At 39.5% G+C, this 25,682-nt stretch overlaps 1 protein-coding gene across 3 annotated transcripts in view; it reads right to left on the reverse strand.

Moving 5' to 3' along the window:
* The window catches only part of LOC144601950 (receptor-type tyrosine-protein phosphatase gamma-like), a 494,425-nt gene that overhangs the window by 92,076 nt on the left and 376,667 nt on the right, over nucleotides 1–25,682 (reverse strand). For all 3 annotated transcript variants that reach the window (XM_078414576.1, XM_078414575.1, XM_078414577.1), the window contains exons 9-11: nucleotides 22,263–22,447; nucleotides 10,315–10,423; nucleotides 5,709–5,758 (exon numbers count right to left, since the gene is read on the reverse strand). In XM_078414576.1, the coding sequence (XP_078270702.1) occupies nucleotides 5,709–5,758; nucleotides 10,315–10,423; nucleotides 22,263–22,447 (344 nt within the window). The remainder of the gene's footprint in view (nucleotides 1–5,708; nucleotides 5,759–10,314; nucleotides 10,424–22,262; nucleotides 22,448–25,682) is intronic.

The raw sequence follows: 25,682 nt of genomic DNA on the forward strand, positions 1-25,682 counted from the left end.
TTGTCCCTCAATTCTGAAGCTATGTCCCCTTGTTGGAATCTTCCCCACTCTCAAAGGGAAAAGCCTACCCACGTCAACTCTGTCCGTCCCTCTCATAATTTTAAAAACCTCTATCAAGTCCCCCCTCAACCTTCTACGCTCCAAAGAATAAAGACCCAACCTGTTCAACCTCTCTCTGTAGCCTAAGTGCTGAAACCCAGGCAACATTCTAGTAAATCTCCTCTGCACCCTCTCCATTTTGTCGACATCCTTCCTATAATTTGGCGACCAGAACTGCACACCATACTCCAGATTCGGCCTCACCAATGCCCTGTACAATTTCAACATTACATCCCAACTTCTATACTCGATGCTCTGATTTATAAAGGCAAGCATACCAAACGCCTTCTTCACCACCCTATCCACATGAGATTCCACCTTCAGGGAACAATGCACAGTTATTCCCAGATCCCTCTGTTCCACTGCATTCGTCAATTCCCTACCGTTTACCCTGTACGTCCTATTTTGATTTGTCCTACCAAAATGCAGCACCTCACACTTATCAGCATTAAACTCCATCTGCCATCTTTCAGCCCACCCTTCCAAAAGGCCCAAGTCTCTCTGTAGACTTTGAAAATCTACCTCACTATCAACTACTCCACCTATCTTAGTATCATCTGCATATTTACTAATCCAATTTGCCACACCATCATCCAGATCATTAATGTAAATGACAAACAACAGTGGACCCAACACAGATCCTTGGGGCACTCCACTAGACACTGGCCTCCAACCTGACATACAATTGTCAACCGTTACCCTCTGGTATCTCCCATTCAGCCATTGTTGAATCCATCTTGCAACCTCACTATTAATACCCAACGATTTAACCTTCTTAATCAACCTTCCATGTGGAACCTTGTCAAATGCCTTACTGAAGTCCATATAGACAACATCCACAGCCTTGCCCTTATCAATTTCCCTGGTAACCTCTTCAAAAAATTCAAGAAGATTAGTCAAACATGACCTTCCAGGCACAAATCCATGTTGACTGTTTCTAATCAGGCCTTGATTATCCAAATAATTATATATATTATCCCTAAGTATCTTTTCCATTAATTTTCCCACCACAGACGTCAAACTAATAGGTCTATAATTGCTAGGTTTACTTTTAGAACCTTTTTTAAACAAAGGCACAACATGCGCAATGCGCCAATCTTCCGGCACCATCCCTGTTTCTAATGACGTTTGAAATATTTCCGTCATAGCCCCTGCTATTTCTGCACTAACTTCCCTCAATGTCCTAGGGAATATCCTATCAGGACCTGGAGACTTATCCACTTTTATATTCTTCAAAAGTGTCCGTACCTCCTCTTCTTTAATCATCCTAATTTCCATCACTACTCTACTTGTTTCGCTTACCTCACATAATTCAATATCCTTCTCCTCGGTAAATACCGAAGAAAAGAAATTGTTTAATATCTCCCCCATTTCTTCCGGCTCAGCACATAGCTGTCCACTCTGACTCTCTAATGGACCAATTTTATCCCTCACTATCCTTTTGCTATTGACATATCTGTAGAACCCCTTGGGGTTTACTTTTACATTACTTGCCAAAGCAGCCTCATATCTTTTTTTCGCTTTTCTAATTTCCTTTTTAAGATTCCTTTTACATTCATTATATTCCTCAAGAACCTCATTTACTCCCTGCCGCTTATATTTATTGTATATCTCCCTCTTTTTCCGAACCAAGTGTCCAATTTCCCTGGAAAACCACGGCTCTTTCAAATTATTATTCTTTCCTTTCCACCGAACAGGGACATAAAGACTCTGTACTCTCAAAATTTCACCTTTAAATATCCTCCATTTCTCTATTATATCCTTTTCATAAAACAACAATTTCCATTTCACTCCTTTTAAATCCTTTCTCATCTCCTCAAAATTAGCCTTTCTCCAATCCAAAATCTCAACCCTTGGTCCAGATTTGACCTTCTCCATAATGATATTGAAACTAATGGCATTATGATCACTAGACCCAAAGTGCTCCTCAACACATACCTCCGTCACCTGACCCATCTCATTTCCTAACAGGAGGTCCAGAGATGCTGTCAGTCCCACTGAGTTACTCCAACATTTTGTGTCTATCTTCGGCAACAAGACTTCTGCATAAGAGATTGTACTACATTATGATTGCAGTCATAAGAGATTGCAGATGCTGGAACCTTGAGCCAAAACACAAAGTGCTGGAGGATCATAGCGAGTCAGGCACCATCTCGGCAGGGAATGGACAGGCGACAATTCGGGTTAGGACCCTTCTTCAGACTGATGAATGAATGAATACGTTTATTGGCCAATTATGCAAATACAAGGAATGTGCCTTGGGGCTCCGCTCACAAATGACAACACAAACATACAGTTAACAATTAAGAATAAAGCATAAACACATCAAAACAATAAGGATACACCATGGAGATGGAGGGGAATGGATACACTGATGGAGTGGAGGGGAAGAAAGCTGCAAATGACCAGTAGAGGTGGGGCAAAACCTGCAAGTGATAGGTGTGTATGGGTGAAGGGGGGATGGGGGTGAAGGGGGGGGAGGTGCTGGGTGGGTCCAAACTGCACCCATTTGTCAACCATCCCTCTTCACCTGTTTTCACCCATCATTTGCCAGGCTTTTCGGCACCCCCACCTCTGTCTTTACCAGGTTTCGTCCAGCTATCAGTCTGAAGACCCAAATGTTGCATGCCCAATAAATAAGATTTATTAGCTCCAAGAAAGTGAGAAAAAAACATCTTACTAAGTGGGCTGGAATTAGGTGGGAGCTGCTGGTAGTAGTTCCATATGGAACTGATGGTACTTTTCCTCTAACTGCCACTAAGTTCAGGACCCATACAAATTGTAATGCTCCGACTTAAATGCTGCTCTCTGTCAGCCATTACTTGACCATACTCTTGCTTTAGGTGCCTTATGGAGTCCAGCAGCACTATGTAAATTTGGGCAATTTTCCAGCACTTACACTTGGAAAAATGCCAACACAAGCATCACCAGGTTTGGTCCAGTGCAGGCGAACAACTCCATTCATTTGAATGGAGATGAATGGCTACAAAGAAACAAGGTAGGTATCAGAATATTTAATTAATTCCCCCCCCAACATTTTGCGTTCTTAATTGTTGTAGTTTTTGTTTATTCTTTTAAAACTCTAATTATTATTTTTGTTTGATTTTTAGTCATTTTTTGAATGTTTCTGAATGCCTGGATGTCACGGGCATGTAGATACTTCTTGAGTTTGAGACACAAGGAACTGCAGATGCTGTCATCTGCTGGAGTGTGAAGAAAGGTTCCGACCCACAAAGTTGCTTGTCCATTCCCTCCAGCGTGCTGCCTGATCCGCTGAGTTACTCCTGCACCTAACATTTTAATGTGTCGGAAGGAACTGCGGGTGCTGGGTTACACCAGAGATTTTGTATCTATCTTAACTTTTTAAGTTTGGACTGATTAGCTGACTGTCTAAGCTAGTAAGATGCCTGAGCCAGATGTCAAAGATTTCCAGCTGTTTCATGGGTGGTTACAATGAACAAGCACGCATTAATACATTTTGCTGCCATCTGCTGGCAAACACTGCAGGAAGCAACGCAAGACGCTGAACAATTGAGTAGGAAGAACTGCTCACCTTTAAACACTAAAAACCTGTTTCCTCTTACTTGTTACTGATTCACTTACACAAAAGTATTTTTATAATAAAATAAATTTCCATGCAAGTTTATCACTGAACCTTCCCATAAAACATAACAAGGAAAATAATAATCAGTGGCTAATATTGATCATATGTTTATTACTCTAATTTAGATTTCAGTTTTTTGAAGAGGTGACCAGGAAGATGATAAGAAGGTGGTAGGCATCATCTACTTGGACCCAAATAAGGCTTTTGGGAAGGTTCCACACGGTAGTCTGGGTTGGAAGGTGAGATCTTGTGGAATTCAGAGCGAGTGGCCAAGTTGACTCAAAATTAACTTGATGGTAGGTGGATGAAGGTTGTTTCTCAGATTGGTGGCCTGTAACCAGTGGTGTGCTGCAGGGATCGGTACTGGGTTCCCTGCTATTTGTCATATATGTTAACGTTTTGGATGAGAATGTAGGTGGCATGATTAGCAAGTTTGCAGATGGCATCAAATTCGGTGGTGTGCTGGACAGCGAAGAAGGTTATCTAAGGTTCTTTGTCAACTTGGAAAGTGGGCAAAGGGATGGCCGATAGAAGTTAACTCAGACAAGTGAGAAGTATTGCATTTCGGGAAGTTAAACCAGGCTAGGATATATACAATGAATGATAAGCCCCTGGGGAATGTTGTTGAACAATGTTTCATGAGATTTGTGACAAAGCTAGACACACTAATCAAGAAACCGTATGGCACTTTTGCCTTCATTGGATGGGGATGCATTGAGTCCAAGAGTCAGGACGTACCTGGAGTACTGTGTTGCACACAAATATATGTATGGAATGGAGGGATATAGATCACATGCAGGCAGAGGAGATATTGGAATCATGTTTGGCAAAGACACAGACATTGTGGACTAAAGGATCTATTCCTGTGCTGCACGGTTCTATGTTCTACTTGTTGTGTTGATGCATTAAAGGGACTGTAAAGCGTCCGCAAGTAAGAATTTCAGTGTTCCATTCCTGATGCATTTGACAATTAAACACTCTTGACATTACTATAACTGCTATTCATATTCCATGGTAGCTTACAAGGACAACATATATTTCCCCTGGGTAGCTTACAGGCACCTCATATTTTGCTTGGGTAGCTTACACCACAGCGGTACAAACAATGACCTCTAACTTCAAATAGCCCTTGCTTTCCCTCTCTCACCATCCCCTCCCCCTTCCCAGTTCTTCCACCAGTCTTACTGTCTCCGTCTACATTCTATCTCTGTCCCGCCCACTCCCTGACATCAGTCTGAAGAAGGGTCTCGTCCCGAAACATCACCATTCCTTCTCTCCAGAGATGCTGCCTGTCCTGCTGTTACTCCAGCATTTTGTGTCTACCTTTGATTTAAACCAACATCTGCAGTTCTTTCCTACATATTCATATTCCATGTTTCCTTCTGGCATTAAAGGAAGCCATTTCAGCTCATTGAGTCTACGCTGACTCACAGAGAAATCTGATTGCCCACTAATCTTCCCTGCAACTATTCTCTTCACATTCTCATCAATACCCCCTAGATTCTACTCATCAAGCACTCACTAGGGGCAAATTAGCGATCAACTGACCAATTGACACACATGAATTTGGGCTGTGGGACGAAACTGGAACCCTGGGAGGGAAACCTAGTTGGAAGAACGTGCAAACTCCACACCAACAGCACCAGAGGTCCAAATTGAACACGGGGTGTAGATGGGAGGGAGCAGCATTACTAGCTGTGACAGTCCGCCACTCCTATCAACAAAGTTCAAAAGCGATATCATGGGAGCTCCATGATTTTCCCAGAGAATGAGCAATGTCAGATATGGTAAAATGGTGCCTGCTAACATTGTTCTAACATTGTTGGCTACTATTTGAATTTTTTAAAAATAAAATCTCATGTGGAAAGCAAATGTTCAAGGATAGACACTGATGCTATAATTTTTCCCCGTTTTTCCTGCATGCATGAAGATTGGAAGTCATTTGGCCTTAAAAACATATAATTTTATATGCATTTTAAACAGATGAGTTTAATTTCTATCTTACCATTCTTGTTTTTATAATCCTGGTTCCTTCAAATATTCTTGTTGTGTTAGCTGGAGAGGAAGAAAAGTATTTCAAAGTGAATAATAAATTCAGTCACACAAAATCATTCCGAAGTAATAACAGAAATCACATTGAAATCCAGCAAAAACTGGTGAATCATACCTGGTCAAAGATGTCAATACAACGACATATAATTTGGTCTAAATTTAAAAAGATAGATTGCCTACTATTTTGCATTATTGCTTAGAATTAAGATGCTAAAGTCTAAACATGGATGAGGAAAATATATAATTTGCTCCATTTTCTTTTGCATAAATCATGGTGCATATGATTTTTAAATGTTTGTGCCCAATAATGGTGCAAGTCGCGACTATCAAGAAATGGGGACACAAGAAACTGCAGATGCTGGAATCTTGAGCAAAACCCAAAGTGCTGGAAAAACTCAAGTCAAATAGCATCTAGAGAGGCAGTGGACAGATGATGTTTTGGGTCAGAACCCTTCTTCAAACTGATTTTTGTGCCTTTACGAATGCTGGTTTCATTTGTCCATCCCATCTCACACATGTGCAGGCATTACGAACTGACACTTTTGATTTGCTGGCAGAAATTGGATCAAAGGCTCATGATCTACAACGTTTGTTTTTGTTTACTTGCAGAAAAGAGAAATTAATCAAGTAGCAGGTCATGAACCACATGCGTTTTAAAGCGTCTGCATTGGAACATAGTTTTTATTTGTACTTAATGTCTCACATTGATTTACTATCACCTTCCCTTGCATCTGTGTAGTAGATGTTGCAAACTGGTACCCATTGGATCATTCTGCCCAAGACTTCAATATCATTTCCAGCAGTTTACTTACGAGGGCTGTCTGACTAACTCATCTATAGTTTCCTCTTTATTCTCTCCTTGCTTTTTAAAAGATTGGGAACACATCTTCCAGTCTTTCAATCTTTTACTAATACAGATCTATGAAATCTTCTTTCCTTAAAATCTCAACATTTTTCAAAACAGTATTTATTTTTTTCCATAATGCTTCAATGCTTCTAAATATTTGTAAATATCAAAGACATTCATCAGCTGCCACAGAACCCCAAGGTAGTGGCAGACAACCATGCTGAAACACTCCTGTGTGACGCTGAATCTCTCTGATCCTGTGGGAAACTATTTTGGAGTGGAAGACTGTGGCTGGAGGAACATTGCTAAAAGAGTGTACTTCCAGGGCAAGCACCAGCAAGCTGAGGCAGCCTGCTGGTCAGTTGATGTCTTTGCAGCCATGAACAAGTCACATATCTCAATGCTCTTGTAGAACCTATCTGTGTGCAAATTTACCAACAACTACACACTCCATGATGAATGCTCTTCATTCAGCTCTGGTGGAGACACACAAGATTGCAGATGCTATAATCTGGAGCACAAAACACAAGTTGCTGGAGGTTGTGCAGGAAACCTAATGAACGATCACGACCCAAAACATCGTCCATCCTTTTGCTTCCTCAGATGCTGCTTGATCTACTGAGTTCCTCCAGCAGGTCTTTTTTTGCAAACATTCTCTTGTGACTTTGAAACACATGGAGATTTCTTAAAGATGTGAATAGTAACAATATTCCTTTCCTTTTTCTTATCATATTGATAAGATCTGGAATATAGAAAGACAATGGCTATTTGTTAACTATAAGAAAAATGTTTAAAATTTCGAAACTTTTTTTATCCACTCTCCTGGAAAATATTTTTCTGGCCTCCATGGTTAGTAGCTTCCCACCGAGGTGAGTTACATGTCTCAAACAACTAACAATCCTGATGACCACCGGTAGTTATTGTTGGGAACTCATTCAGCAGGAGAGGCAGCACATTTCCGAGTTAGATCCAAGTTGGGTGCTTGGACTACAACTGGACATTTGGGACAAGTATGAATTGCTGCTTTTTAGGCAGTCATCATCGGTTTTGCACTGAACAACTACTCATTCTTTTTTACTTGAATCACCTTGTGAGTTTTATATCTTGTGCTTGTTTTTGTAAATTGCAGTTTGTTATTTACCAACTTGAATCTGATTTTACATCATCTTTTGTATGGATTGTACCTAGCACATATCCATCTGATTCCAGAAGCATTGCCATCCATATGCTATTGACAGAACTCAATGCAAGTCCAAGTAGAGCTTTGTAATAGTGTACTGTACGATACATCTGCAAGGAGCAGATAGGTGCATTTTTGTCATTTGACAATACAACTATTTCATTATTGAGCTCAGCGTTTGACAAGAATAAAACCTGTCATTATAAGTCATGGAAATAAAACAGTAATAGAGAATGTGGAGGAAGGATGATGCTGGGTCAGTTATACAACAGTAATTCTCAGGAGAGGGATAACACTGAAGACTTCTCTTTGAAACAGATATTGTATGATTTTCCACTACACTCATTTCAATTAAAAGATTCACTGATCTACATCAAGGCAAGTGCAAGGGCTGGAATCATGGGAGGGTTGCTCCAGGCAAAGGCAACCTGCACCTTCTAAAGGAAGGTGCACTGCGGCTGCAGCAGATGCGGGTGATTTGAAGGAAGTCATTCGGCCCTGTCGAAGAATAGTCCAAGGAGATGCCCCAAGTCTCAAGATGCACATTCAGAAGGCAGCTGGAATAGGTAATGTGAAAGATCAATACATGAGGCCAAGCCCTGAAGATCTGAGGATCCAGTACCAGAAAATGTTTGTGCTTCATCAGTGGTCAAAGTCAATGAACACGGTGTATCAGACACTATTTATTTCACCACACTCCCATGGTTCACCTATCAACAACCTTTCGTGATCAATCAACTTTATCCAAAATTACGTGCTTTACTGTACACTTAGCATTGCTGCAAGTCTCACATCAACATTCTACAGCTCGCACATTCTTCTAACTATTCACTATTCACTCTGTATTCAACATCATCCAACATCATCATATCTACTAACAGACTTTACTTTCTCCTGCAATTCAAGGGGTACTTAACTGCGTACAATAGCGTCTAATCGAAGGTGTACCCGTAGAAGTTAACACCCACGGAGGAAGCAACTGTGACCATTAGCGACACCCAGTACTGAGACAGTTGTTTATGGCAGGACTGAAGTCTCCTGTGTTACAAAGTGCTCCTCATAGTCAATGTTCCTTTCATTCCAGAGCCTTTATGATTTCCAGCAGTAAATGATGTAAGTACATGGCCTGACTCTCTCCCCTCAACTACTCCTTATCATTGCCAAAGTGCCTTCTTTCTTTCAAGAAATGCAGAAAGGCCAAGCTGTAAAGGAATAGCAAGGATCCAATGACGATGAGGGCAAATAGGCCAACATCTGTAGCCAGCAAAACAGATAGTCAATGTTTTAAAGTTAGAGAAAGGAGATGGAAGCTGCACAAAGTGAAACACCAGTTAACAGTGGCGTACAAAATGTGTAAGAAGGAACTACAGATGCTGGTTTAAACCCAAGATAGACACAAAAAGCTGGAGTAACTCAGCAGGTCAGGCAGCATCTCTGAAGGAAAATAATGGGTGACTTTTTGGGTCGAGACCCTTCTTCATACAGCTGGGTAGGGGGGAAAGGATATAAAACCTAGAGCATAGAACAGAAGAGCACAGGAACAGGCCCACAATTTCAATGCCGATATGCAGAAGGCTCTGAGCATAGAAGTATTTTGTGTACTTTATAAGATATGAGCTGGAATGTAAAGTTAATAAATGTTAAAAGCAAGGATAATTAATTACAATGTTTTTTACTCAAGCTTGAACATGAAGTCTTTGGATAGTTTAATGGTCTGTGGCTCCACAATCAAAATGTAAGGGTTAGATAAAATGAGGGTCCGGTATCTGCTGTGCACCAGAATAATATCCTGAAAGTATTTGTAGATTCAGGGCAGTCAAGGAGAAGTCATGGAACACACGGGGATACACAACAGTCAGCCGTTTAGTCCAATGTGGTACGGTGACATCATGGTGGCTCAGAGGTAGAGTTGCTGCCTTACAGCGCCAGAAACTCGGGTTTGATCCTGACTATGGGTGCTTGTCTGTACGGAGCTTGTAAGTTCTCCCCGTGGCCTGCGTGGGTTTTTTCCGGGATCTCCGGTTTCCTCCCACACTCTAAAGATGTACAGGTTTGTAGGTTAATTAGTTTGATATAATTGTAAATTGTCCCTCGTGTGCATCCGATACTAGATCGCTGGTCGGCACGGACTCGGTGGGCCGAAGGGCCTGTTTCTGCACTGTATCTCTAAACTAAACTAATCTCATACTTGGCAGGATCATGTCTCTATTCTCTTTAACATACGTTTTATAAACTGTCACGTTAATTGGGTAAACTGATTCAAAATGGTTTAAATACCACTCATTTTATGATCTATCAACATGCTTCCTTGCAATTATAAATTTTTTTGCACTTCACATTAACTAGATTTTTTCAATCCTGTCAGTATATGACAGAAAATTACATGAGACTAATGGGAGACCATAATGTGAAGGGAGAATGAAGAAATTGTATTTACGTTCACTTCATGCTGTTGAAATAGGCAACTTATTAAATTTAAATAAATTCAAACATTACAATCTCATCTTTATTTCTGTTTCCACGTTGGCTCACCTTGAAATAGCATTGTCTGGCTAAAATCACTTCGCAGATCATTCTGACACACAGCTTGAACACGAAACAGGTAGAGTTTATCCAGGGAAACATGATTGATAATGGCTTCCTGAGTAAGAAATATAGACAAGCAATTACTTATTACAATTTAAGTTAATAAATTACACAGTGTAAAAACTTCCAGGCAATAACATGCAAACTTTTGATGATTTTAAATACAATTCATCATCAACTACCTCCATTAGGTTTGATTAGTTGAGGTTCAATCCAAACAAACACTTTAAATATTTGCAAAAGTAATTAAAAGTTTCAACAAACATCAATATCTTTAAAATATCTTACCCAATGGAATTTAAATATTATTAATTTGTGAAATTAGTACTTAAAATCTCAATATAAATATGATTCGGTCCAAACTCATTACCTCTCAGACACGACGGGTTAGATTTATGAACACATACATCAATGTCTCTTGTGTATACTATGATTAAGCAGCAAAATATTAAAAAAACAAATACCACATGAATAACCAGGTAATTTACTGTGTAGCCAATAATGTCCAATGTTGAGCCAAAGCATGCAAGCTTTTCAATCATTTCATTAAATATTCTGACTCACTCTGGTAATAAAAGTATTTTTGTTGAATACAAAAGGCAAATCATGGTTGTGTACCAGATAAATAGTGTGCAACGACATCTGGTTTCATAAAACAGGCTGAACTTGAATAGCGCTAGGCCAAGTTCCAACACAGCTCCATGTTGTTTGAAGGTTGGCCTATCCTGGAAAATATGTTCTTATTTGTTGCCCAATAGAGTCGTTGCCGCTCACATATGGGAGCATGATAACCATATGGCATGCCAGCTAATGGTAGATTCCCTGGACAGCTATTAGCAACATAGGCAGCATCCTTATGCGCATGAAACATCCAAAACCATGTCAGTATTGAATTCAGAGTTGGCATGTTATGTTAACAAAGTCTGGTGTAAAATATTTCACAACTATTTGCCAATAATCTTGCAGCAAGTTGCCAAATTCATTCCAACTCCTGAATATGTATTTGACACCACTGCACTATTCCTCTTGTTGATATGCACTACTACATCAACACTATAAATGCTGCTCAATGATCACCAAGTTCATTAATGTTTCTTGTGAGTAAACTCAGAAAATGAAAGCAGAAGGCAGGCAAATTTCCAAATTATATAAGAAGATAACTACAGATGCTGGTACAAATCGAAGGTATTTATTCACAAAATGCTGGAGTAACTCAGCAGGTCAGGCAGCATCTCAGGATGCTGAAGAAGGGTCTCGACCCGAAACATCACCCATTCCTTCTCTCCCAAGATGCTGCCTGACCTGCTGAGTTACTCCAGCATTTTGTGAATAAATACCTTCGAATTTCCAAATTAAATGGAAATCAAATCCTAAAATGGTTAATTTTTTGCCTTTAAGCATTCTTCTCAGAAGATGATCCACCATCAACAGGACATGTGCCTTCAATATGTTTTGCGCTTTGTGCATTCCAACAGAGTGTGAAAGAAAGATGGAGAAAGGAGCTAAAAAAGAGAAAAAGTAAGGAGAAAATAACCCTGTTACTATGAAGACACGAGGAACTGCAGATGCTGGGATCTGCATGGAACACAAAATGCTAGAATAACACAGCAAGTCAGGCATCATCTCTGGAGGACATGGATAGGTGACGATTTGGGTCACCACCCTTTGGAATGATTGCAGTTTGAGAAAGTCAGGGTGCCACATGTGAAATAATTACAATGTCGGTAACTCAGACACATTTAAGAAAGTGCAAGCATCTGAGAAGGCTAATTAAACAGATTGAACTTGTAATTGAAAACCTTCAAAGAGGGGAAATGTGCAGCATATTTTTAAGTAAATACATAAATTAAAATAGAGACAAGGATCTGCAGATGCTAGAACCTTGAGTAAAACAAAGTACTGGAGTAGCTCAGTGGGTCAGGCAGCATCTGTGGTGGGAATGATCAGGCAACACTTTGGGTTGGATGAGGGGGGTAAGAATCTGTAGTCATCGATCAGTTGCCAGGCTTTGTCCTGCCCCCACCTATTTTCCAGCCTTTTGTCCCCCACCACAATCAGTCTGAAGAAGGGCTCCAACCCATAAAGTCATCTGCCCATTGTCTCCACAGATGCTTGCTGGCCCACTGTGTTACCTCATAATTTTGTGTTCAACCTTGACATTAAGTTGTTAATTACTGCACTCAAATGCACAAATAAATCAATCCAGTCTGTTTTGCTTTTAAATTGCATGCTGAATTGACTGTTGGAACAAAGGCATACATCAAGGGGTTAAAATATATAAGTGTACCAGATCCCACTGGCAAATGCTGGCATTTCTGAACAGAAACAATGGCATTTAGCAGTTTAAATGGCTACAGTTCCGGGCATCTGCACACGAATTGTTTGAAGTCCCAAAATTACAGAGAGATGGATGGTGCCTGCATCTGTCAGTGTGATCAACGGCAAAGAGCAGAGCATGCTGAAATCACCAGGCATTTACACTGGGAAAAATAGCACGATTGAAGATCCCTATTGATATCAATAGGCAGTGCAAAGCTGTGGTTGTAAGCCAAAGACAAAGGCAAGGTCCTTTATCCAAAATAATTTGTTTGACTTGTTTTAAAATTTTAGAAATTTGACTGCTTTTAAAATCTTATTTTTTTGTGGGTAGATTTTAACAGATTAAATGCTTGTGAATGGCATGGATATTTTAAAATAATTAATTTGAATTCATCCACAGCTTGGACGGCAAGCAAAGCTTTATCAGCTGTCAGCTGTAAGGAAGCTTCGGAGCACCAGAAAGACGTTGCTGCCCTGAGAAGTCCAGAGAACCCAGGACATTTCAGGTCAGTGAGATAAGCCCCAACAGGTAAGAAAGGGCATGGCTCAAGCTAAACAAGGTCTTTCCCACTGCATGCTGTTCTGCTCACCACTACTCTGACTGCCAGGTGTGCTTGAGAGTATCCAAACATCTAAGTCAAAACACCTAAACCTTCATCAACTTATTGCTATGTCTAGTGTCAAATCCAGAATTTGGTGTATTTAAATCATGATCCACATTAAAATTGCACCTGCTTCTTAAATTGAAAATGTTGGTATTTACTCCAGAGCAGTAAAACACATTTAGCTAAAAATGTAAGCTGTGAAAATTGGTGCAGAATCAATGTATGCATTTGTTCACTAGAATGCATTCAGCTGGTGAATTTGTGTCTCATGCTCACTTCCACCATTTAAGTGAATGGGCAGCACTAACCACAGGTTCATTAGCTACATGGTTTGATACAGCACTGATATCTTGGTGACTTTTGACAACATTTACTCCACATGGCATCACCACCACTGAAGAAAAAATCTTCCCCAGTCTCTTGTCAGCGGCAGTTTCTAAGAGGTCTTCAATCTATCATGCAGTTTATGATAAAAACTCAAAGTGCTGCAGGAACCCAGAGGGTTAGGCAGCCTCTGTGGGGGGAATGGACAGACACCGTTTTGGTTGGGACCCTTCCTCAGACTGATGGAGAAGTGGTGAGAAAGCTGGAAAAGAGTGTTCCCTCTACAGATGCTGCCTTACCCACTGTTCCTCCATCATTTTGTGTTGTTTGCTCAAGATCCCAGCATCTGCAGTTTCTTGTGAATGTAGTTTTTGACAATACTTCCTGGCTGTATTGCAGTGAACAACTACGAGATCTATGAATTCTAGAGAACAGATGTAAATTATCTTCAGGAAATAACTGGTAATACTCTTGAAATTAAATCTTGAGCTTATCAATTTCCCCCTATTGTGGTACAATAAGAAATCTCAGAACAAAGTCCAAGAAGCAATCACCAAAAGAGTCCACCGCCTCCAAGATGAGACATATGACTGTTCAACGGCACTCTGCAAAATTCTATTTCACCCAACTGACCAATTCCATTACATACTAAATGGGTTTTACTAAAAAGGGCTGCAATGATTGCTTTGGCTTTTTTTGATAAACTGCTTGCTTGTACAATAAAAACACAATTTTATTTAATCCACAAGGCCACAAATGTCAAAGTTTTACCCTTAGTGTAAGTAATATTAGAGTATAAATTATGCAGTTTTCTCACGAGTCCATAATAGAACATTCAATTATGTCAGCACTTCCATTCAAATCAATTCATCAAATTTTCCCCAATAAAAATAATCAAAAGTCAGCAAAATGGCCTTCTTTGTGGCACCACCTTTCACATGTGATATATACACTGCCAGTTCTCCATTTAATTTAGATAAGCATCTGTTCAAGAATAGCCAATTATGACAACAGGGAACACAGCAATACATCATTGTATTGACTGTTCTGATGGATTCCTGCATGATCCATAATATGCATCATCCATTAGTGTGACCCAGATAACAATATTTTTGAATAAATTGAAAACAGAATTGAAAATGAAAGAAAGAAGACTCCTAGGATAATGAATAGATGAAATCTGATTCCATTATACCAAATGGCAATCCAAGGACAGAATTGTATTCCTGGATTGTTTGTATGTACAAGTAACGAAGATTATTTTTAAGAAAGCTTGCATTTATTCAGTGTATTTCATAACTTGAAGACTTCTCAAGTGCATTACGGATAATGCCTAAATGCACATGGAAGTCTAGCCTCTGTCCTACAATAGGGCATTTGGCAGCATATTTGCTACACTCAGCTCCTACAAACAGCAATGCATTACGATACCAGTAGATTGCTTTTGTGCTTGTGGTGAGAAATGAATAGTGATTAGGTTAGCAGGAAAAGGACTTCCCACCTCTTTGAAACAGTGTCATAGGAACTTAAAGAATCCATTTGGGCGGCACGGTAGCGCAGCGGTAGAGTTGCTGCTTTACAGCGAATGCAGCGTCGGAGACTCAGGTTCGATCCTGACTACGGGTGCTGCACTGTAAGGAGTTTGTACGTTCTCCCCGTGACCTGCGTGGGTTTTCTCCGAGATCTTCGGTTTCCTCCCACACTCCAAAGACGTACAGGTATGTAGGTTAATTGACTGGGTAAATGTAAAAAATTGTCCCTAGTGGGTGTAGGATAGTGTTAATGTGCGGGGATCGCTGGGCGGCGCGGACTTGGTGTGCCGAAAAGGCCTGTTTCCGCACTGTATATATATGATATGATATGAAAGAGGACAAATTGGTCCTTAGTTCAGGCTTTCAAAAACAGCACCTCCAATAAAATCTAATCTTCATTTCTGCACTGGAATATCAATCTAGATCAATCCATCATTCCCATTGTGTGACTTGAACCCTCATCCTTTTAACTCGGAGTTGAGAATGCTACAAAATAAGCAACAAATGACAATTTTGCTATTAATTACAGGCTTCATTTGCTTTTGCAATTCTCCCAGACTTCCCTCTATATATTCACATTGCATCCTCTCTTATTTTGAATAATCTTAATGATAGCATCCATCAACCTCCTAAACCTGGAATTTTCAAATGAATTGGGATCGCTACACAGTCATACTGATCCATTATAATTTCTTTGATATATGCAGTACAATAAGTAAAAAGAATACGATGGCTAATTTTATTCAGGTATTCTGTGAAACCCGAAAGAGCATAGGAAACATAAAATTCAAGTTTGCAATAATTCCGGCTTCAATGCTAGTACTTGAGATGCCTACGAGCTGAACCAAGTGGGAGGTGGAATGCGGGTAGCCTGAGTGAATGGCTGCTCCCACTCCTGGCCTGAAAATTAAGGTTGGTGGGCCTCGCAATTGACCGAAGCTGTACAAATGTTGGCACCTGGAGTACAATTCAACACCCTCTCCCCACTGGCTTGATCACAGAAGATGTTCCACTTATGTTTGTGATATTGCTACATGTCTCAAACCTCATTTCACAGACCTGACTTCAATTTCTGCCACAAATCAACCATAAGCCAAAAAGCCATTTCGATTTCCAAGGGATAAATCACCATTATTCAAAAATCGTTTACTTTTAAGTCATGTAGGAGAGAGCAGGGTTTTCGAGGTTTAGTGCCCACCTGCTTGTTTATCTTTATGCCAAAATTCTTAGCTATTAACAATTTTTTATTATGCAACAATATCCCTGAAAACTATTTGAACTATCACAATTCACAAAGTATTTACTCAGATCTTATCAAATTGGTCCCTTTTAGACTCCACTTTGTCTAAATAGGACATGATGCATAAGTCTTAAATGCCAGACAAACACAGCTTTAGTAAAAAAAAAGTCTTCAAACAATCTCAACAAGAGGATGCTGCTGCCGGTGTCTCTTGGGATATGCTGAAGAAAGCGACAAGCTATTGATATGTTCCCACTCGTTCCTCCACTTCTAGCGCCAATAGTTATCAAACACTGTAGAAAATATTTTGTTTGAGGGTTTGAACAAAATAGCACTATTCTAGGATGGAGACTGCTGGATATTAAAGTAACATTTCCATTTATAGGATCACAGTACTGGACATTCATTTGGCATATTGTTTAATGAAATACGAAAGAAACATCCAGACACTGAATTGAAATTGGTTTATTATAAAAAAATGTGTACCGCGATATAGTGAAAACCTTTGCATGCCATCCAGGCAAACCGTACATTTATTACATCAAGGCAGTGCAAGAGATAAACAAAACAGAATTCAGAATATAATGTGACAGGTACAGAGAAAGTGCAGATAAATAAAGCCACAACGAGGTACATTGGAAGATCAAGTTTCCATCCTTGGTCTGTGTCACAATGGATCTTCCGTTTACCCATTTGTGGTTGAACATTGTCCTTCATCTGACGGCATATCATCATCCTTCAAATGAAGGATCGTGCAGCATGTTTCAAACTTTGGTTTTATATTGTCACCGTGCACAAATCATCCTGCACAGAACTGTGGCATATTCCAAAATCTTGCCTCTCCACATGTGCTAATTGAACTACAGGTGAATCTTCAGTTACAATGGTTTCTCCCTCTCAGAAAATGAATCCATTTACAGGATAATTGTACTGGATGTTCATTTGGCACATTGGTTAATTATAAATGAGACACCAAAATACCTAGTCTGTGTCTCAATGGACTTTCTGTCTACTCATTGCTGTTGAATCAGAGGCAAGTAGAATGTCTGCAGTCTTCACCTACAGTTCATCGGTGAGAAGGTCTTTTTTTTATAACATGACTACAACCTTTATTTCAGGGTGCAAAGGTCACAGGCTAGATGGCACAGCTTTAAGGTCAGAGAAAGAAAGCTTAAAGGAAATGTGTGGGGCAAGTATTTTTTACACAGAAAGTAAAGGGTGACTAAACATGTTGTCAGGGGTGGTGATGGAAGCAGATATGATAGCAGCTTTCAGATAGGTACACAAACATGCAACGGATGGATGGATATGGATCGGCTGCAAGCAGAGGAGATTTGTTTAACTTTGCATCGTGTTCGGCACGTCTGCGTAGGCCAAAGGGCCTGTTCCTGTGCTGTATTGCTCCATGCTCCATGTTTATTTAGGGTTCTGTTTACCGGTATCATGAAGGTCAAAGACCTAAACGAGTTCTCATAGTGATTGAGGCTCTTGTCATGAGGGAACACAAAGTTATAGCAGGGGTAATCATTTTGGCATTAAATGGGAATATATCAAAAAGTTACGCCGAAGAAAAACTATAACCAAGAGACTTTTTAAAGAATTGTTGTTGTTACATGATAAACAATGAGCTGATTATCACTCCCCATTCACATACAGTATCTCCTGTGGCTACTTCAATACTTTTCACTAAATGAGTATGTTATCCATTTTTCTTTCAAGATGCAACAGCTTATACTATTGGCAATGCACTCCATTAATCTGCAATATCCCCCCAGGGCCAGTAAGCATCATTGAGACTGATGAAGAGAAGATTAACCTATGTTCCTGCCTCCTTCAAGCTGGTGCCCACTTAGATTATATCCCACTTCTGTTGACACCAAGAAAATGGGAAGTAAAAAATCATGGGCCAGAACAGTATATTTCTATTCAGTTGGCATAATTCATTTGAGTGGAATGCTGAGCCATAAACAACTGACCATAAGTTTTCTTGATATAAAAATGATTAGTTCACAGATTAATCGCACTGCAAAATGCTCACCGAAATAAACATTCCTTTTGTGGAAATTAATAGAATTTGCACTTTCAGTGCAATTCATTTAATATTTACTTTTACGTAAGCAACTTTCTCATGAATTATTCTGTACGATTAGCTTATTTTCAAAGTCATCTTTCTAAAGCATTTGACCTCGTGAGAAACAAACACTTTATGAAAAAAGTTTCATCACTTCATTTGGAGTTTTGTGTGGAGTTCTAGTCGCCCTGTTACAGGAGGGATGTGGAGGCTTTGGAGAGGGTGAAGAAGAGGTTTTCCAGAATGTTGCCTGGATTAGAAGGTAATAGCTATAAGGTTGGAGAAACTTGGATAACACCTCTGGAATGTCAGAGGTTGAGGGGAGACCTGATAAAAGTATACAAAATTATATATACAGAGTGAACAGTCTAAACCTTGATCCCATGGTGGACATTTCAAGGACTAGAGCACATAGCTTTAAGGTCAGATGGGACAACATTCAAGGGAAATATGCAGGTCAGGTTTTTACACAGATGGGTGGGTGCCTGGAAGCATTGCCAGGCGTGATGGAGGAAGCAGATACAATAGTGGTGTTTAAGATGTTTTTAGATAGGCACATGGATATGATAGAATAGAGGGATATGGATCACATGCAACCAGAGCACATTAGTTTAACTTGGTATCATGTTCAGCCTGGACATTGTGGGCCAAAGGGCTGTACTTGTGCTGTGCTGTACTTTCATATGTTCTAATAAATGCCTTCACTTGAAAAAAAGACATCACAGGAAATCAAAGGCGACGTGCCTGGATTGTGAGAGTGTTGATGGATGGGCAGTTGTACAAGCAAACGATAGCTATAGCTGATATTGTAGCACAATGGCCACTGTGTCTGTAATGGCTGATTAATCACAAACTCGTGAACAGCCAGCAGCCCAGGCAACACAATAACTGCATTATTCAAGTACCTGCTCGTGAATCTGTGGCACCAATTAAATTTAAATGTTAATTTTCCAATTATTTCATTATTCCCAGAGAACATAGTTCTGCATTGGATGAAGTATGGTCTGTTTCCCCTTTGTGATGACATTGGATCCTGAGTTAATTGATGATATTTCTGTTCAGCACTGAACTCTTCGGCGAATAAAAGTTTAACAAAAGTAAAAATCAGAACCCATAAAAATAAGTTACCACATTAAAATAATGACAAACCTATCTGAGTGCAGTAATATGGATCCTTCTGCTGCAAAAAAAATTTCTAAGATTCTTTGTTTATCAGTAAAATAAATATATATTCAGAACATTATTAGGTTAGGCTAATTCACTGATATGAAATTTAATTTCCTCCTATTCTGCTATGAAGCCTGAGGAAAATAGTAGAATGATAAAATCGGAGCAGTCTTTTCATTTTGGAACGTGATCACTCTCATGTAGGACGAGGGAGGTCCAATCATTAAAAGTTGAAGCAGGAAACCAGAGCAGGCAATGGGCCTAGCAAGAAGGGAGGAAACAATTTGCAAAGCTTGAGTGCACAATGCTGTTCAGGAAGGTCAAAGAGATTATTATAATTACTGGGCCAGAATTTACAGTGGCACGGCTGTTGGTCACATTTTCGCCAGCACACTTCAGTTTGAAGACATTCTGCCCACTAAATTGCCGAGAGTAAGAGCAGACGACAGAGTAGTGAGGATAACAACATCTGGGACGTGGGTAAATTGAACAGCAGCGCAGCACATCTCATTAACCCAGAAGAATTAGGATTTAAGGACTAAGCAGTAGAATGACTTAAGAGGGAGGGTGAATTAAAGGGGGGTGATCAGATCTTGCTGGGCCAGTTCCTCGTTATTGGAATTGTTGTGCATAGGCACTCCGGCTCAGGATCAGAAGGACCAATCTTGTTCGCCCAAACAAACCCTTCGGCCGACCACGTCCACGCTGACCAGTGATCACCCCTTACATTAACATTATCCTACACACGAGGAACAATTTTACAATTTTTACTAAAGCCAATTAACCTACAAACCTGTATGTCTTTGGAGTGTGGGAGGAAACCAGAGTACCCGAAGAAAAACCACGAGGTCCCGGGGAGAACACACAAACTCTGTATAGACAGCACCCGTGGTCAAGATTGAACCCAGGTCTCTGGTGCTATAAGGTCGCCACTAGAATGTTACGCCGTTGTGTCGCCCTGCACAGTTGTCCAGATGGTGATATGACCTTAATTTCTTGTCACATGGCATTATCCCTCCCCCAATTTTATGAAAGCATTGAGAATAAATTAATGGTTTAAGTTTCTCATATTCAGAGACATGACATTTATTATAAATCAAGAGTAAAAAAAATGTAAAGGTTTCATGTTTCACATTTTCCACATAAATCAAGAGTAAAAAAAAATGTAAAGGTTTCATGTTTCACACAGCAACAGGGAGGGCAGGAGTTTGTGGCAAGGCCATGGTATACTATACCCTTTGAGTACCATCTATCTGTCTGTATGTAATGGTATAATGATGCCATTTAATGGTGACTTCATGAGTCCTCTCATTCCTGGGAAAGCATCCTATGTACCGAGGGAGGTAGCAGTGCATATAAACTTCAAAAACCTCTGATTTAATGAGAATCCATGTCCTACATTTTCAATTGTCATGCCTAAAATATCTGCACTGGATCTAGTTCATAGCTATCTTGCAATCACAAAAAAAAGCACGCCATTCAGTGGAGGCCAGTGATGATTTATACAGTAAAATGCTGCTTTTGCAAAAATAATGACACCTTGGCATCACTTGCATAACAACGTTTGTATATTTGCTTTTATCTGCACATCTGTCTCTCTGCTAAAGCTGCTCTTCAAATTTACACATCAAACAGTAGTGAGTACCACCAGCCTCATCAAAACACGGATAGCTTAATTGGCACTCTATACACATGCCACCTGCATTTTTCAAGTAAGTGGGTCATCTTCTTGCCCATGTTGGATGGTGACTTCCAACAGAATTTTTATGGGTTAGACTGGCTCTTGTAGATAGAAGTGAAACTGACATTCAAGGAAATTGTTTATTAGTTTATTGTCAGATACAGTGAAAAGCTTTTTAAGACAACCTTCCAAGGGTTTCTCTACAAAACAGGGACTTCACAATGCTATTAGAAAAAACAGCTCTGAGTTGGTTGGCTCTATATTCTCAGATCTAACTGTCATCGTCCTCCAATATGCTGATTTTCGCGAAGTGCATTATCACTTGTACATTGTTAAGCAGAAAATCTCCTTGATGTAGGCCAAGTAACTACCATTATCAACTGAGAAACTCGGAGTGGCCAGTACATGCAGACTTACTAGATATCCCAGGCATAAATATTTTTAAAAATCACCGCCATTTTTAGGATGTTAGCTTCCCTAGATGTTTTTAATGTTTATCGTCTTTTTTGAGTTCCATGTATGTGATAGTCTAAAATAACATGAACCAAGTTTTATAAGTTAAATTTATGATTGCTGGAACTGATATTTATGCAAGTGTTGTACTATTGATACAAGTGTCCCTTATGATTAGAAGAATGTGCATGCACATATCTAGGACCAAGCATTGATGCTTCCAAATTAAATTGCTGGAATTGGCAAAAGACTGATGAGAGAGAGTTCAATGGAGAGCAGGTCACCATAGCAATATTCCCATTGCAATCACTTCCCTTTACATTGTAATGCTACGTCACCAAATATGCTGGCCCTATTTGAAACTGACCCTTATAGAGTCTTTCATATCTCCTCTAGTCTACGGAGGGTGCGTTACGGCGACATGTAGCTTACACTCTCTCGCTGCATTTGAAAAACTCAGCTAAATGCATCTTTGTGCTTCACAAACCGATCTGGGACTTACCAGGTTGTGATCATTCTTTTTGGTGAAGGTTTGCTCCTTTTCCCCTTCATCTTTTGTCCAGCTGTATGAGATGAGATAATTTATAATGGGAGGGTGGTAGATGGTTTCTGGTCTGCTCCATGTGACGAGCAAAGCTGACCTGTTCATGGGCTGCACCGTCATATTTACTGGTGGGCTGCTGCACACTGGAAGGCAATAAGAAACACATAACCCATTTGGATCATCACGACATTTGTCTTGCAGACAGACCTTCCCCTCTTCAAGAAAAAATGCATAGCAATGAGATTTTTGAAATGCCATTTCAGAATGGACTGCATTAACCTTGAAATGATGATCTTCTCAAATCCTACAGCTAAATGTTTTTCATCACTTGCTGTTTATAACAGCAATCAATATAATTTATTGCTTAGTAGGGGAAAGGAAACAATGTTAAAACACCCGCATTATCATAATGCGTGTACTGCATGATCTGTGTAAGAATATAAAATATTTGAAGCTCACAGATTTGTACATCAATAAGAATGGGGTATAATGCTTTCTGGATTTACTGAAAATACTGCATTTCTATAATCCAAAGTGGTCCAGATATGGTAACATGCTCCGGGTCAAACACAGACGAACACAATGAATTATTAAGTCACTTTGGGAAAACTATGTTAATTGGAAGCAAACTTAATATTATAAAATAAGTGGCCTAGATTGTCCATTGTAATAGCCAGGTGATAGATTTTGCTTTGAGTTGAACACTAAAATTAAACAATGATTAAGTGATGATGTAACAACTGAGAATTAGCACCATAGAGCTATATTGTTTTTTTGATGGCCTTTTGAAAAGTTGAAAAAAGGTATGCTCCAAACTTTTTTTACATTTGTAAATGTGAATGGATTTTAAATAATAACTATTCAAACATTTACACTGAAATAATTTAATTGCACGTTTTAAACAGATCACAATATTCCATAAATAAAGACATCTCTGTATATTGGTTTAAAAAAAACTGTTAATACAAATTAACTTTCAACGTAGAACTACAATTGGTTATTTGGATTATTTGGGGGATTATTTTCCCTTCTCTCATCAGTTTATCACACATTATCTCATGGTCCAATTTCTTAGTAATCACCCACCTTCTTGGCCTTTGGCAGTACCTTTTTACACAAGGTGGGAACATTACATGGTCTGGCTTCCAAGTTTGTTTTGGCAAAGAAGCAATGATGTGATTCTCTGCAAGCCCAAATGAGTAACTGAATGCAAGAAATTACGAAGTTCCAAACCATTTCTTTCTGAAGGTAAATGTTTGTACAAGGCTTGGAAACTCATTAAGCCATCAGTCTGGTAAAACTACTTCCTGATTTTCTCAAAGGCAAAATGATTTAGAAGTTGCTCAGCAGCAGAAATGGATCACCTTTCCACTCCACTGCCTCCTTGCTACATCTAAACATTCATGACCTGCTTCCATTGCAAACATATTTATAGTCAGGTCATGGAGGGGAGGGAGGACAGAGAGGTTATCAGTTTCCTATTGGTACATGGATTTTTGAACATGATTATCAGAATCACGTGCTGAACTAAAGAATCATTCACTGGCATTTTTGATTAAGCAAAAATACCCAACAATAAACACCCAAGTTTGCACAAAACAGAAAAGCCAGATGAACATTTCCCAGTAAATCTATGATTTACAATAAAACTCTGATAATCCAGCGTCCTTGGAAATTGGTGATGCCAGATTGGCAGATTTTCTGGAATAATGGATATTTTTCTGAATAATATCCCAACACACTTGTAATTTGGAGCAAAACATAAAGTGAGGTGTCAGTATGTCAGGTAGCACCAGGGGCTGTCTCTCCTCATTACTCCAATCAGTCTGAAAGAAGAGTTCCGACCTGAAACATTGTCTGTCCGTTCTCTCCCCAGAAGCTGCCCGACCTGCTGAATTCCCCCGGCACTTTTGTGTTTTGTTCAGGATTCCAGTGTCTGTCGTCTCTTGTGACCGCACTTGTAATTTACTTTTCTTTTTGATGTTACAGAGGTGGATAACATTTTTTCAGTGAGCTCAGTGAATTTAAAGGGAGTTTGGGAACAAGGACCCCAGTAGTTCAAAAGGAGCACTGAAAATAGTGTCCATGTGACTTTAAAGGGAGCATGAAAAATGGGGTCCTGGTGTTTTTAAAAGGAAAGGCAGAAACACTGGGCCTTGGTCAGTTTCAAGGGAGTGCAGGAACACTGTTCTGGTGAGTTTAAAGGAAGTGTCAGAAATAGGGTCCTGATGAGTTCACAGGGAGTGTGGAAATCTGCACAAAATATACAATTTCTTGGTTCATTAATACAGGAACAAGTTATTTCCATGATTTTATTTTTTAAACAATTGTCAATAAAAGTCAGCTTCAAATGTTTAAAAATATTTAGTTGGAATTAATCCTTTGAGCAACCAACAAATTGCAGGTGATATTTTGGTCAGTAGATGGCAGTGTGAGACTGAATATTGCCACTGGCATCAAACCCCCCCCCCATCGTATTCAGCAGTCAAGATCAATTTCTGTATTTTCTATATCTAATTCTGACCATATTTCGCATGAAGTTTTTGATTGAAACAGTTGATTTCATTGAATCCGCTGCACCCTAATGGTAGAATCAACACAGCCACATAATCCTGTGCTTGTCCACATTCCTGCTCTATGCTGAATCAAAAGATGTTTTTTTAACAGCAGCCCTTCCTCAGATTATCAGAACACCTTGAGCATCTGCATGTTCCAGTATGGAGACTCTGCATTCAACCAAGCCCAAAGTACCCTAGCGTGAAATGCAATTCCTTCAAGAATGAATTAAAACCATGTCTGCTGCTCATTTACATTTTAAAACAATTAGCTATGCTAGCATACAACTTCATTAAATATAATGACAATTACACAAGTTTATTGATTTATCTCCAGAAGCAAATACAAAAAATACCCAGAGTGACTGTACGTTCTGTGACCAATAGCCCAGAACACTTACATGCTGTGGGTCAATTTTATTTTCATGTAATTGGGTTTACTCTCATGGTGTTTAAGTTAAATGGTGAAAATAATCACAATTCATTAACTAAGATTAGAATTCCTGCATTACTTCTTCCCTGCCAATGAAGCTTAAAGTATAAGTGCCTTCACCTATAATAAGAGAGAAAACAAGAATAACTTGTGTGAACTTTTTAAATGGTACCATCATGTTCAAAAATGTTTGTATAATCACAATAATTTGTGCAACTGAACCACTTTCATTGCTTTATGGCCCATGTGTTCTTTGTATAGTTGGCCAGAATCCAGGCAAGGACAAATACACAAATTCCACATTCTTGAAAATTATTTTCTCGAAAAGAACTTGGCAACAGATGTGCACACTGGAGAATTTAGCGGGTCAGGCAGCTTCTGTGAAGGCAA

This window comes from Rhinoraja longicauda, chromosome 17 (genome assembly GCF_053455715.1).
Source record: "Rhinoraja longicauda isolate Sanriku21f chromosome 17, sRhiLon1.1, whole genome shotgun sequence".
NCBI classification, from domain to species: Eukaryota; Metazoa; Chordata; class Chondrichthyes; order Rajiformes; family Arhynchobatidae; genus Rhinoraja; species Rhinoraja longicauda.